At 52.1% G+C, this 13,490-nt stretch overlaps 8 protein-coding genes across 8 annotated transcripts; 4 read left to right on the top strand and 4 right to left on the bottom strand.

The window, feature by feature from the left end:
* Nucleotides 1–247: 247 nt before the first annotated feature.
* On the bottom strand, nucleotides 248–2,029 carry CC84DRAFT_1244357 (amidase signature enzyme; the record flags this gene model as incomplete). Its single annotated transcript, XM_018184152.1, has 4 exons — nucleotides 248–1,193; nucleotides 1,246–1,267; nucleotides 1,322–1,950; nucleotides 2,001–2,029. 4 exons carry the CDS (start codon nucleotides 2,027–2,029, stop codon nucleotides 248–250), a joined length of 1,626 nt encoding a protein of 541 aa, XP_018036174.1.
* Nucleotides 2,030–2,370: 341 nt separating this feature from the next.
* Nucleotides 2,371–3,620, bottom strand: CC84DRAFT_1092035 (GroES-like protein; the record flags this gene model as incomplete). The annotated part of the gene is made up of 4 exons (XM_018174427.1): nucleotides 2,371–2,961; nucleotides 3,011–3,073; nucleotides 3,131–3,511; nucleotides 3,564–3,620. Coding segments are annotated over 4 exons (1,092 nt in total), but the record flags the coding sequence as incomplete, so codon positions are not given.
* Nucleotides 3,621–3,770: 150 nt separating this feature from the next.
* On the top strand, nucleotides 3,771–5,393 carry CC84DRAFT_1119268 (polysaccharide deacetylase family protein-like protein). The gene is made up of 6 exons (XM_018175546.1): nucleotides 3,771–4,132; nucleotides 4,192–4,518; nucleotides 4,582–4,798; nucleotides 4,847–4,975; nucleotides 5,028–5,086; nucleotides 5,139–5,393. Exons 1-6 carry the CDS (start codon nucleotides 4,077–4,079, stop codon nucleotides 5,290–5,292), a joined length of 942 nt encoding a protein of 313 aa, XP_018036172.1. The 5' UTR covers nucleotides 3,771–4,076; the 3' UTR covers nucleotides 5,293–5,393.
* Nucleotides 5,394–6,261: 868 nt separating this feature from the next.
* Nucleotides 6,262–7,946, top strand: CC84DRAFT_1092358 (uncharacterized protein; the record flags this gene model as incomplete). The annotated part of the gene is made up of 5 exons (XM_018174449.1): nucleotides 6,262–6,430; nucleotides 6,561–6,623; nucleotides 6,674–7,040; nucleotides 7,099–7,330; nucleotides 7,383–7,946. The coding sequence occupies 5 exons, from the start codon at nucleotides 6,262–6,264 to the stop codon at nucleotides 7,944–7,946; spliced, it is 1,395 nt and encodes a 464-aa protein (XP_018036171.1).
* Nucleotides 7,947–8,076: 130 nt separating this feature from the next.
* On the bottom strand, nucleotides 8,077–9,413 carry CC84DRAFT_735363 (Clavaminate synthase-like protein). The gene is made up of 2 exons (XM_018187230.1): nucleotides 9,255–9,413; nucleotides 8,077–9,202 (listed from the first exon to the last, which is right to left on the bottom strand). The coding sequence occupies exons 1-2, from the start codon at nucleotides 9,313–9,315 to the stop codon at nucleotides 8,208–8,210; spliced, it is 1,056 nt and encodes a 351-aa protein (XP_018036170.1). The 5' UTR covers nucleotides 9,316–9,413; the 3' UTR covers nucleotides 8,077–8,207.
* CC84DRAFT_1164254 (actin-crosslinking protein) lies at nucleotides 9,369–10,560 on the top strand. The gene is made up of 2 exons (XM_018178453.1): nucleotides 9,369–9,932; nucleotides 9,985–10,560. Exons 1-2 carry the CDS (start codon nucleotides 9,547–9,549, stop codon nucleotides 10,409–10,411), a joined length of 813 nt encoding a protein of 270 aa, XP_018036169.1. The 5' UTR covers nucleotides 9,369–9,546; the 3' UTR covers nucleotides 10,412–10,560.
* CC84DRAFT_1119258 (uncharacterized protein) lies at nucleotides 10,424–11,396 on the bottom strand. The gene is made up of 5 exons (XM_018175545.1): nucleotides 11,138–11,396; nucleotides 11,005–11,082; nucleotides 10,908–10,955; nucleotides 10,617–10,850; nucleotides 10,424–10,562 (listed from the first exon to the last, which is right to left on the bottom strand). Exons 1-5 carry the CDS (start codon nucleotides 11,295–11,297, stop codon nucleotides 10,453–10,455), a joined length of 630 nt encoding a protein of 209 aa, XP_018036168.1. The 5' UTR covers nucleotides 11,298–11,396; the 3' UTR covers nucleotides 10,424–10,452.
* A 274-nt stretch (nucleotides 11,397–11,670) lies between these two features.
* CC84DRAFT_1186957 (cytochrome P450 monooxygenase-like protein) lies at nucleotides 11,671–13,446 on the top strand (the record flags this gene model as incomplete). The annotated part of the gene is made up of 6 exons (XM_018180894.1): nucleotides 11,671–11,884; nucleotides 11,945–11,973; nucleotides 12,030–12,539; nucleotides 12,617–13,060; nucleotides 13,116–13,328; nucleotides 13,426–13,446. 6 exons carry the CDS (start codon nucleotides 11,671–11,673, stop codon nucleotides 13,444–13,446), a joined length of 1,431 nt encoding a protein of 476 aa, XP_018036167.1.
* Nucleotides 13,447–13,490: the final 44 nt, after the last annotated feature.

The raw sequence follows: 13,490 nt of genomic DNA, 5'->3' as shown, positions 1-13,490 counted from the left end.
TATGAACATATAGTAGAGTAAGTTGATACAGAATAAGGTGCACGCCTGCCTTCTGATTTTCTGTCTCAGCCACCGTGCAGCAAATCAGTGAAAGTGTCATCCTGAGTTTCACAATGAGCTACAGGTATCACGAGCGAAGAGTTCAGCAACATTCCAAACAATATAAAGTCACATTGAGAAGACATCAATTTGGATATATTGCGCCCGCTTTGATGTTTAACACCGCTGTTTCTCCACTGTAAGTTCCTTACAGTTTGAATGGAAAGTTCTGTACATCGTCCCGAGTACCAATCGTCTTCCAGTCATTAGCTTCCTCCCACGCCAGAGCTGCATTCAAGATCTTCTGTTCTTGCCACAATCCCCCCACAATTTGCATTCCCACCGGGAGCCTTGTAGTAGCATCTTCGTGACTTGAAGCGAACCCGACAGGAAGTGACATTGCTGGATGACCCGTGACATTGAATATCGCGGTGTTGGTCGTAATACCCATACTCGGCTTCAGGGCAGCCATAGGCGAGTCCCCTTCCTTCCACTCTATGTTTGAAGGTGCGACGAAAGGCGTGGTAGGCATAACGATGATATCGTATTCCTGAAATAGCTTCTCATATGAATCGCGAATCTGTTGAGCAATGTTCATAGTTTTAGCATAAAGGCCTGGATAGTTCTTCATAAGCGAAAGACCATTGATTATCGTGTTCTTGGTTGACGGGAAGAGCTTCTGGAAGCTTGCGCTGGTCCATGGTTGGCGAGCAGCTTCATACTCGGTGGAGAAAAGTCCGCGTCGGCCGTGCGCAAAACCCATCAAGCCAAGTGTGCCAGCGATCCTCGCCTGTATCGTCCAGATTGCGGGACCTTCGAGGTGCAGAGGAAGAGAAACCTGCTGAACCGTAGCCCCGAGTTTCTCGAAGGCGTAAGCAGCATCCATGACTGTTTGCTTCACCACAGGATCCACCAGCCGATGTTCAAATCCTTCAACCAAGAGACCTATCTTGAAATTGGCGACAGAAACTTGTAGCGATTTGAAAAAGGTTGTCGAGCCGCAAAGAGGAGCACCGAGTGTCCGGTCGTCGTAATCATCTCTACCACTGATAGCATCTAGACACAGGGCAACATCTCTCACATTCCTTGCTATTGGGCCAGCATGATCATTAATAGCGTCAGAAGAACTGATTCCAGTGTAAGGGACGAGTCCGCTGTTGACGAAGTCAGCATTTTGTAATAACAATATGCTTCTGTAAACCTTACTGTGTTGGCTTTAGTCCGACGCCTACGATTCAAGTCAGCCAAGATTAACTCGAAGGGTTTAGAGGTGAGAACATACAGCCACAAAATGACGATGGCACCCGAATGCTACCACCTTGATCGGCACCGATTGCAATGTCAACCAGTCCCCCTCCAACCAATGCCGAACCGCCGGATGTACTGCCGCCGGCCGAGAATCCCTCTGCATAAGGATTATGCACGGTTCCCTGTGCACTGGTATACGAGGACGTAGAGTTACAGAAGTTCTCACATATTGTCGTGCCTACGATGTTCGCACCCGCTTCCAGAGCACGTGTGACGACAGTAGCATCTGTACCAGAAGTCCATGCTGGAATAGCATCAGTACCGAAAAACTGCGGAACGCCGGCAACCGTGATATTGTCTTTGAGACACACCGTTTTGCCTTTCAACAGTGTCCCTTCCTGGTTACCTTGGATCGAGAACTTATGTGCCCAGGCAGCACCATAGTCCTGGTCCTGAAACGAAGGGCGCACTACGTTCCTCCGCGGATATCTTTCGATATTTGCTCGAGCCGTGTAGTCTGGCAAAGCAAGAACATGTTCGGCAACGTCATGGACTGCTGCTAACAATTGTCGATAGTCACCTGACTCTGGTGTCGATATGCCCTCGGTGATGCCGATGTTGGCTAGAAGCAGTTCAGCCTCTCCTTCTGGTATGGCATCTTCGCTTGAAGTGGGTTTCAGAATCTGTAAAGTATATGGGTCGGACTGACGAACCTCAGGGGTGAATCGAAGAACACTGACATGTTGGTCTTATCGTTGTTTGTAATGAGGTGCAGGTCATACAGTTTTCAGATTGATATAACTAAGAGATACGTAACGCATCTGAGATACCGCTGCGCTGTAACCAATGGGGAGTCTTTAAATGTGGGTGCTCGAGTTGGAGTTGGGGAGTTCCGCCTCCAACCACCTCCAACGGTGGCGAAGCTGCATTTCGCGTCGCGCAATCCGCCCCGCAAAAGGACCAAATGAAAGGCTACCGTATGTTCAAGCTGCGCAATGAGGATACCATCAGGATTAGGCAGGTTCTCAGTGTTATTCTAGGCCCAATACTTGAATTGAGGTATCATTTCGCTACTACCGGCATTCATTGCTTGATCTGAACCACCAGGCGGCCCTTCATCGCTGGATCAGTGTATTTTGCGACCAAATTCGGAATTTCATCGAAAGAGACTGAGGTAACATGAGATAGAATCTTATGATCAGCCACAACTTTCAACATCTCTTCCACCTGTTCCCTGCCAGCCACATACACGCCTCGAATGGTCAGTTCACGGAAAACGATGGGCTCTGTGTCAAACTGCCATCTGTCCTGCGGTAAACCGACTGGAACCATTACCCCTCCGTTGCCGAGCTGCCGCAGACTCCAGGTGTTCGCCGGGACAGAATCCGTACAGACAACAATCCCCGCAAGACCTTCCCCCGCTGTGAAGTCCATAATCTTGTCCGAGGCGTCCGGGGCCGAGGAGTCTACTATCAGGTCTGGTCTCAGGTTCGAAGAGACTTCCGTCGCCAGCCTGCGGCCTTCAAGTCTGTTGTCTATAGCTACCGTCTCAAAACCCATAGCTTTTGCGAATTGAATCCCCAGCTGTCCAAGACCGCCTATGCCTACTATTGCGACTGTTTCGCCAGGCTGGACCTCCGGCTTCAGCTTCTGAAGTGCGCCCCATACTGTCGCCTTCGTCGCTGTCAGTGGCCGAAATACAAAGTGGCAGCCGTAGACTTACGCCCGCGCACATAAGAGGTGCGCCTTGTTCAAAAGATATATTTTCGGGTAGATGAACAGTGGTCTAAGTGCACGTAACGAGTCAGTGAAGATACTCTTGCCTGCATAAAAAGTAGCGTACAGCTGGGTCGGCGATCATGTACTCCGCAAAGGCTCCATCATGCTTGAAGCCTGCCATTTCCCTCTTCTCGCAGAAGCGAGGATCGGTGCACCCTTTCTTTCGATTGTACTGTCGACAACCAACACACTCCTTGCAAGCATTCTTGAAATTCAACACACCCACGCGGTCGCCTACTTTCCACGAACCCTTGGCGCGGGCGCCGATTTGCACGATCTTGCCAGCGGGCTCGTGAGAGGGGATCATTGGTAGTTTCGCTTTGAAATTGCCTTCCCAGACCTGAAGGTCAGAATGGCAGAATCCCGCAGCATGAACCTCAACAAGCAGGTCATTATCGCCGCATTGTGGAACCGGCTGCAAGTTCAGCTGGTATGGCTTGTTGAACTTTGCCGTGTCAGATTTGCTTGGAACAGATGGAATTGGCAGTTCACTTTACCTCTGTTATTTGAGCAGCGCGCATATGCGGTGACGTCATCATCCACGCGTGAAAGTCTATGGCTAGAAAGCGAGTCAGTGGGACAGTCTCAGAACGAGTGCATGACTTTTACACTTCAATTTAATTTTGTGCGGCTAATCTGAACTGCTTCTTCTCTGATAATTATTTGACGAGCACTTACGACTCTTGCTACTTCCTTACCTGTGGGTTGGTTTGGTTTGCTTGTTGGAGCAAGTTGGAGACTGCCGCGCGTGATAAGGCTCAAGCGCGTGAGGTGGAGTAACCTAGCTTGGGATCCGGTCACTGGCGCCTGGACAGTCCTCCGGACCGGCAGCTTTGCCCAGCGCCATCGGCTCCACGGTATCTTGAACGCACCTACGCCGCGACGACGTGCAGTGTCATTTACCTTCTTGGAAAGGACGACTTGGAGATTCATCACTCTCAACATCCATTACCACTTCCTAAGTCTTTGCCTTGCATCTCTTCTCCTCGAAGCCTAGAAAACTCACACTCATGGGAAAGAAACGGGTATTGATCTCGTATGGTGTTGATGTAGATGCTGTTGCAGGGTGTGTGCATATCTCCGCATATGGTATGATGTCCGCAAGGTGTTCTAACAATCCCTCAGATGGCTGGGCTCTTATGGAGGCGAGGACAGCACCAGCGACATCAGCCGTGGGCTGTGGGCCGGCACTGTTGGTACGCAACGGTTGTTGAAGATGTTCGCCAAGCATGACATCAAGACAACGTGGTTTATACCTGGGCACAGTTTAGAAACCTTCCCTGAGGATATGGCCGCGGTTCGCGATGCGGGTCACGAGATTGGATTACATGGCTACAGTCACGAAAACCCTGTAGATATGACTCTTGAGCAACAAAGGGATGTCTTAGATAAGACGTATCGCATGCTTACAGAATTTGCGGGAAAGCCTCCGCGAGGGAGTGTAGCGCCCTGGTAAGCATTAATCCTCAAGGCCCTATGGGATACATATATGTAGTTCTAATCTTGGGACGACAGGTGGGAAACAAGCCAAGAAGGCGCGGAGCTGCTGCTCTCATATGGAATCGAGTATGATCACAGCATGAGTCATCACGACTGCCAGGCCTATTATCTGCGCACGGGCGATTCGTGGACCAAAATTGATTACTCCAAGAAGGCTGCAGAATGGATGAAGCCACTCGTCAAGGGCCAAGAAACTGGCCTCGTTGAGATTCCAGCGAACTGGTATATCGATGTAAGGCCTTTCAGAAGTCTGATTGGCACAGAACCCTGACCAAGATAGGATCTGCCTCCAATGATGTTCATCAAGGCTTCTTCGAACAGCCATGGTTTCGTCAATGCGCGCGATATCGAAGACATCTGGAGAGATCACTTCGACTACTTCTACCAGGAATATGATGACTTCATCTTCGTAAGCTACGATAGCTCTCTAGAGATGCCAATCTATAAACTAATCTTATCAGCCTATCACTATCCATCCCGATGTGTCCGGGCGACCGCATGCACTGCTGATGCACGAGAGGTAAGGAAGCAATGAGACGTGAATCAAACAACGCGTGCTGACTGTATACCAGACTCATTAAACATTTCAAAGAACACGAAGGGGTAGAGTTCGTCACAATGGAGCAGATATGCGACGAGTTTAAAAGCAAGAATGCACCGCCAGAAGGAGCTTTGATGCCTGCCGAGCCTGGTGCAAAGCTGAAAGAAGCTCCAGTCAGCAGCTAGTGTTAGATACAAAGGCACCTGTTAATACCCTGGAGGAACTCTGCGAGTCGTATATATGCAGTTTATAAGACCGTAAGCCGTTTTCTCTGAGCACAGAGCGCGCCTCACCACGTCTTAAAATGTTGAAACTCTGAAATCCCACTGCTACATGTTACAATTTCTCGCGGCTACCACGTTGTATAGATATGGGAATTGGCTATATTTACATTCAACGATGAAGCTCCAATAACCAAATTTTACTGGGTTGTCCAGTGTTCCATCGATTGCTCCGTGGAGTGTCATTGGCATTGTACAGGTTCTTATGTACCTTGACCAAAGTGGAACGGATTGCAACTGCTCATCGGACAGGTTGTTCTTTATCTCCAGAAATCTCTTCCTGAGATGGCCATAACGTTTGAGAAAGCGAAAAAAGGCTTCTCATTGCTTGTTCGATATTCTCAAGTCTCTCCGGGACAGGGCGCGAATAGCTGGTATTCAGTATTTGGCATCAATGGCCTGAGTGACGGGCCGATAAGTACGCTCCGTGATGCCCCGGCGAGGCAATCTGACCCAGCTGTCTGGGCTGACACCGAAATTAGGCGGCATTTGAAATCATGGGGAAGTGCTACTTTGATACGCGGAGCAACGAGCTGTTGGAGCTACATGTTCGCATGGGTCACGGCATAATCGGAGGTGTCACGCATTCCTATCTCGACGCTAGCGAGTGGAGATCGCTACCCCAAGCTCCAACACGATGGGGCTCGTGGGTCGGAACCATGCAATCCCCAGATTCCAAGAGACCGCGTAATATTAGGCCAAGGCCATGGGCCTCCCGACTTATCAACGCAATATGACCCGAGATATCATGGAGGCGGGTGCATATATATATCGACTTTGATGTACACTGTCGATCATCAGCGCGCGGTGCCAAAACTGCAGTCTCCTGCCCCTATACACCGCAACAGCAGAAAGTTTGGAGTATCCGTCACTATGTCGACTGAGAAATCGCACGACATGATCGAGCCTGCTCCGAGCAATGACCAGGTTTCCATCGAAAAGATAGACCTTGAAAACGATGGAGAGATCTTCAAGCGTGGGGAAGGATACGAGGACTTCCGCACAGTTGGATGGATACAGACCACAATCATATTCACGAAGCGTACGTCCCTTTCATTCGATTAGTTCTTGCAGCATTTCGCTCAGAACATTGGTTTCCTATATTATCTCACGACGAGTGGTGCTGCAGCCAAATTTTGATTGAGCATCATACTAACCATTACCTCGTAAAGTGATCTTCGCAACCGGTGTCCTGACGATTCCATCCGCCATGTACACGCTGGGTGCCTTCCCTGGTAAGCAGATCTCTGCTGATGACTGAATACTGAATTCTAAGGGCTTATAGGCGCCATCAATGTTCTTGGCTGGCAGTTCCTCAACACCTATTGTGCTCAGGTACAAGGTCAATTCCGTCACAACCACGCTGGTTGCCACAGTATCGCGGATATGGGCAATCTCGTTGGCGGGAAGATAGTGAGAGAGCTTACGGGTATCCTTTTTCTCGTTGCCTTCATTCTCGTTGGAGCTTCGGGAATCGTAGGCACATCGACCGCGCTTAACGCCCTCTCCAACCACTCGCTCTGCACAAATTACTTCTCGATCATCGCAACTATCATGGTATTTGTCGCTGGAAGTCCGAGAAAATTTGAGAAGATTGCCTGGGTAACCTGGGCTGGGTTCCTTTCGGTCTTCATTGCCATCTTCATTGTCGTGTAAGTGGTACTTTGTGTAGTCTAGACTTTGCGAAACAGTGCGCTAACACCGTCTCAGCGTTGGTGTCACTACACTCGACCGTCCAGCAGCAGCCCCACAAACCGGCGACTTCGACTTTGGCTACCATGTCATTGGCCACCCTACATTCGCTGCCGGTATGGTAGCCGCGTCCACAATATTCTGCTCCGGTGCTGGAACAGGTGCATTTTTGCCTGTTATGAGCGAGATGAAGAACCCAAAGGACTACAAGAAGGCCGTAAACTGGTGCATGGGTTTCGTAACCGCTGCTGTAAGAATATCCACAATACCATATTCAAGTCGAGGTCGCTAATTTCACATAGTACCTCACCTTCAGTATTGTCGTTTACTGGTATTGCGGCAAATGGGTAGCTTCCCCATCGCTCGGTAGCGCTGGTCCTCTGATCAAGAAAATCGCATACGGTATCGGAATTCTGGGCCTCATGGTGTCCGGCGCGTTGTTCAACCACGTCAGTGCAAAGTACATCTTCGTCCGAGTTCTCCGAGACTCGAAACATCTCCAAGCCAACTCCTTGGTCCATTGGGGCGTCTGGCTTGGAACTCTTGCCGCCGTCAACCTTGTCGCTTTCCTGATCGCCTCTGGTGTACCCATCTTCAACTATCTCCTCAGTCTTGCCGGTAGCCTTGCCTTCGCCCCACTTGCGCTTGGTCTTCCAGGTTGGCTTTGGATATATGATCACAAGGATTACCGGAAAGGCACATTGATACAGAAAATCCTGTACGGACTGCACGTGCTGATGATTATGATCTCCCTCTTCCTGTGCATCGGCGGAACGTATGGTGTCATCGTTCAGATCATGGATGCTTACAAGGATGGAAGTATTGACTCTGCCTTCTCCTGTGCGGACAACAGTAACTCGTCCTAAAGAGGCGGTGTGATTAGACCTCGTTCGACCTAGTAATAGAAGATTTTATGACCTTTGTTCCATTAGTGAGACAACACCGTTGATCGCGATGCCGCGCGAACTCAGGCATTTGCGCGAGCGTGCTCGAGAAACGCTGAGAGTAACTTCATATCCATCCATACAACCAGAAGCTCACAACAACGTCTTCCCACTGCCTGCTTCCTCCATGAGAATCTGCATTTTCACACATGCGTAATGGACGCCGGTCTCTATGATTCAGTATCAATGGTTCTTCTCGACGATCTCCTTTGCAAAAGCCGCAAAATCCCTCTTGCCATCCACCATCTCCCACAGATTCGGCTGCGTGAAGACAGCCAACGTGTTCCTAGCCACTTTCCCCCTTACACCGGCGCCTGCACCCCGGACAAAATGCGGCACTGCCTTAAATTTCCCCTTCGTGATGATCTCGAGGGCCTCTCCTGTCTGGAAAGCCAGGCAGTCGCGCGGAATAGCAACTTTTGTGACTGCTCCTGTCCGCGAGTGGATATACAAGCCCGCTTTAGGATCTGGCGAGCGCTCAAGTTCGTTGAGCGGGGCGAAGGATGGGCCAGTCTGAGGCGGATGCGCAGCCTCATCAACGAACATGGCAGACGTTAGGCCGGTAAGACAGCCGTGGTCAAGATGGGTGGCACACCAGTCATCTTCATCGCCGTCTTGTGTAGCCTCTCCTTCCTTGGGAAAGTAGTGAAGCAGCCGCGCCTTGGTACTGACGCTTGTCTTGACAACGTGCTCCAGGTAGCCATTTTTGTATTCTGGGATGTTTGCCTCGGCATACTTGTCGCAGGCGCGTGCTACCAGGGCGGCGATGTCGATGATGAGAGAGCAAAGCTCATTGAAGGTGTTTTCAAAGCCAGGGAGAAGGTCCTTTGATGGCCACACATTTGGTGCAGTGTACTCGGAGAAAGAAGGGTACTTTTCCGCGACGGTGGCTTGTTGGCCAGGAAAGAGTGGAGAGCAGTTCACGTAGTAGGAGCCCTTCAGGGTATCGTAACGACCGTCCTTGAGGGTCTCCTTTCCGAGTGACCAGCCGACCAGCCATTTCGCTGCTGGCGATTCGAGCTTCTCCAGTTGATCTTTCGGTAGACTAGCGAGTGCAGAGGAGTAGGAGAGCAGGCGGTGTCTCAGGGAGTGGAATTTTTCGGGGAGGTCCTTCACGACGATTATACCAAGCGACGAGGGACCAAAAGCTTCCTCCAGGGAAGAGAATTCCACATTGTCTGATGTTGGGTCAGCACGAGATGACGATCAGTGACATGATGTTGGGCGCACCGTTATTCAGATCCTGCAGGCTCACCGCGACGGCGCTCTGCTGGGGTGTAGGGTCCGGCATGGTGCCAATTCGCTCTGCAACGGCATCAAGCAGTGTCCACGTCCACGTTGCACACAGTCACGCTTTATTTGCACTCGCACCTCGCCGCCAAAGACATTGACGCCCGCACCCACCACCGCACCTGCCCGCCTCGGCTAGCGCGTGTTCTGCCGGGCACCTCCGCCGGCGCATCCCGCACGCATTACCTCATCGGCGGGCGCTCAACGTCGGACGCGCCCACACGCGCCCAGCATGGTCAAGCCACTCTCGTTCAAAGGCGACAAGAAGGTCAAGAAGCGCAAGCGCGTCGCCGACGATGGCAGCGGCGACGCGGATGCCCGCGCGTCCAAGGCGCCGACCACAGCGTCGGCCTCGGCCACGGACGCTGCGCAAGAGGACGACTCGTGGGTGAGCGCCGACGCGCCCACCGACATCTCGGGGCCCATCATTGTCGTGCTGCCAACGGAGCTGCCGACGTGTCTGGCCTGCGACGCCAACGGCAAGGTCTTCTGCAGCCAGATCGAGAACTGCGTCGACGGCGACGCGGCCACCAGCGAGCCCCACGATGTGAGGCAGGTCTGGGTCGCCACCAGGGTCGCCGGCACCGAGTCCTTCAGCCTGAAGGGCCACCATGGCCGGTACGTGCCTGCCGAGACTGCACCATGTAGGGCATGAGCTGACCACGGACAGCTATCTGGGCTGCGACAAGTATGGCATCCCGAGCGCAACATCGACGGCCATCTCGCCCGCCGAGTCCTTCACCGTCATCCCCGTACCCGACAACCCCTCCACCTTCGGCCTGCAGACGGCGCGTGACACATTCCTCACCGTCGACGACTCCAAAGCAAGCGGGCCCGATGTGCGCGGCGACGCCGAGGCCATCACCTTCAACACCACCCTGCGCATACGCATGCAGGCGCGCTTCAAGCCGCGGCACAAGGTTGCCAAGGCCGAGAAGGCGCTGGAGAAGATTAGCAAGAAGGAGCTCGAGGACATGATTGGCCGGAGGCTGGACGACGACGAAGTCAAGAAGCTGAGGAAGGCGCGGAGGGAGGGCACCTTCCACGAGGTTTCGCTGGCGTACAAGGTCAAGACTAGCCACGACAAGTATGCTTAATACCAAGTTCATTCTTCACAGGCGCCTTCGCCTCTTGCGACTCACGCCTGCTGCGGCGATGCCTTCTCAACGCCGACAATCTGAGCCAGCCCGGCAATACTGGTGTGGTCGACCGTGTTTTGCATCCTGTACATGTACTCGCACTTGCCGTCTACACAACCGTTAGTCTCCCGTAGATGCCATACGCACCACAAGTCCGCCTTACCAGCGCCCACAATTACCTCTCCACCATTCAAGCTTTTCGGCCCGATGTACGCCGTATGCTGCAAATTTCCTAGCGCTCCTTTGATCCCACCTACAATTCGGCTCACCGTGCCCCCGGCATCCTGCATGTAGTCTCTTTTCTCTGTGCCCTCCTTGAGCCCGGATCCAAACTTCAGGATGGCGTGGAGTCGGCATGTGGGATCTGTGTAAATCGGATAGGCCGACGAGGTCGTGCCTTGAGTTCGGGAGCAGGTCATTGATGTGTGCTTTCAGGGAACTTGCGGTTACTTACGGGCGTAGAAGTCAATGGGTTGGTAGGAGCCGTTGCTGATGATGAGGACTGCGTGTACTTAGACACACGCTTGAATTGGTATCCCAACCCGACATACTCTGAGTATTGGGAGGCAGCTTTGAAGGCGGAATTGACTCGCTGATAGCGCGGACATAAGCTTGACAATTGACGCACCCTTGTTTGTTATTAACGTGGTGGCCGTGGAACACATGGAGATTGGGGCTGCGCACAATAATGCCGCGTGAAAATCAAGACGCTTCGCTTGTCTTTGGTCAGGTCGCCGAGTGCATACGTTTTCCCCTCGCGATCGTGGACGTTGGTGCTGAGTGCTTCCTGGAGCTCGTCGGGCGTGGGGAGTGCATGGGCGTTTGCTGGCTCGGGGGAGCCCATTGTTCGTGGGGTTTTCTTGCAACTGTATTGGGAACTATCTTGGTGTTCAAACCGGGCCAAGTGGGGATCGCGCCTACCTTCCAGAGGGATGGAGTCGATGACGGCCTGGAAGAGCACGAATGTCCCGTACGATATCACGGCCACGCCGCTTCTTCCGGCCTAGCCTGTGCCCCTCAATAGGGAGAGAGCACGCATGTGATTCGCTCCAAGCCTAAGCTACTGCAAGCAACAACGCATCCTGGCTACGGTGAGGTATTGAATGGGCAAAACATGGAGACCAAGACAGGCCTATCGGACACGGGAGCTCGGCTGAATTGCAGGCTCAGATGTAGCGAGTTGTTGCGCACCTTGATCTCACATCTCAGCCGACACGATGGAGGGCGTCTGGGTGACTCTGTTGCCTGCTGCGCTCGCAACCTCTGCAGCCTATGTAGTGTTCATTGTCCTCTACAATGTGTACTTCCACCCGTTGGCCGCATTTCCAGGACCGCCTGTCGCCCGAACGACCATCTACTGGAAGGCTTACGTTGAGTGCATTCTGAAGAGATCATTCTGCGACGTCCTCCGCGAGCTACATGCACAATACGGTGAGAACATCCGTGTACGATTTTGTAATACCATATCCTCTGACAGACCCCATCACTCAGGAGACGTCGTTCGTGTAGGACCAAATGAGGTGAGAAGCCCTTGCCGCCTTCTTTAAACTCTACCGATTGCTGATAGAATTGACAGCTCCATTTTGCTGATCCAAAAGCCTACCACGACATCTACAACAACAAGAACCGTTGGGATAAGGAGTCACGCCTATATAAAAGCTTCAACGAGGACCGGTCCAGCTTCGGCTTCCTGACCTATGCTGAAGCCAAAAATCGCAAGGATGTGCTCAACCGCTCCTTTTCCCAGACAGCAATCGAGAGCGCCGAAAGTCTGCTGGTCGAACAGACGAAAGCGCTCTGTGAGGCCTTCGAGCGACAGACCAAGGCGGGCAAGAGCTCGAATCTGCTCTACGCCTTCCGATGCATGAGCATGGATGTCATCACGAGTTTCTGCTTCGGCAAGCCGATATACGCCGTGGATGCGCCCGGCTTTCAGGCTCCGATAGTGATGGCCATGGACGCGTCGCTACCTGTTTTCGTCGGGTTCAAGTACTCCGATGTCTTCAAGAACATGATATTGAAGTGCCCGCCGAAGCTCTCTAAAGTTGTCAGCCCAGCCACAGCGGGTCTGGTAGACCTCCAGCAGGTACGCTCACCGCAAAATTGCTGGGCTCGCTTTCGGATCAGATTATCTATGCAGATAGCGTGCTGATTTCACTGTAGCTGCTCCTCCGGCAGATCAATGACCTTACCAGCGACCCAGAGAAGCTCAAGGCCCTTCCGCATAATATGACCATCTATCATCGCCTTTTAGACGCTGACGCTTATCGCGACAAAAAGCTTCCATCGGCTGGCAGCCTCTACGAAGAGTCGCAAGCACTGATGTTCGGCGGCGCAGACACCGTCGGGAATACTCTTATGGTCGGCGCATACTACCTACTCCAGAACCCGGATAAGCAACAAACGCTCAGGGATGAGCTAAGAACAGTCTGGCCGTCGCTAGATAGCGCAGAAGCAGACCCTAGGGTCAAGGATCTTGAGAGACTGCCATATCTCAATGCGGTCATCAAAGAGTCCCTCAGGCTATCTTCTGGCGTCATCTGGGGGCTACTACGCGTAGTGCCAACCACCGGTGCAAAGATAGCTGGGGTTGATATTCCACCAGGTGTATGTTTGCCATCACTACGTTCATACAGAGAACTCCTCATTAATAGATTCACAGACAATCGTATCAACCGGCAGTACATTCGTTCACTACAACGCCGCCATCTTCCCCGAACCAGACAAATTTCAGCCAGAACGCTGGCTCGAATCCACTGACTTGGATCAATGGCTCGTTGCCTTCTCCCGCGGTCCGAGGATGTGTCTGGGGATCAATCTCGCCTGGGCAGAATTGCGTCTTGGCTTCTCACACGTGTATCGCAAATTTGAGTTGGTGCCTGCGCACTCATTGTACGTCCATTTCTTGATAATTCACCCACGATGGCTATCTAGGTGCTATGAATAGATATTTACAGCGCTAACATATTTAGGCAACGAAAATTGGTATATAGGGAAACCTTTCTACCTTACTACTATAATAAGCTAGACATTAGAA

This window comes from Paraphaeosphaeria sporulosa (assembly GCF_001642045.1).
Source record: "Paraphaeosphaeria sporulosa strain AP3s5-JAC2a unplaced genomic scaffold CC84scaffold_5, whole genome shotgun sequence".
NCBI classification, from domain to species: Eukaryota; Fungi; Ascomycota; class Dothideomycetes; order Pleosporales; family Didymosphaeriaceae; genus Paraphaeosphaeria; species Paraphaeosphaeria sporulosa.
Note: the sequence above shows the minus strand (reverse complement) of the source record. Positions and strands in the feature narration are given on the sequence as shown.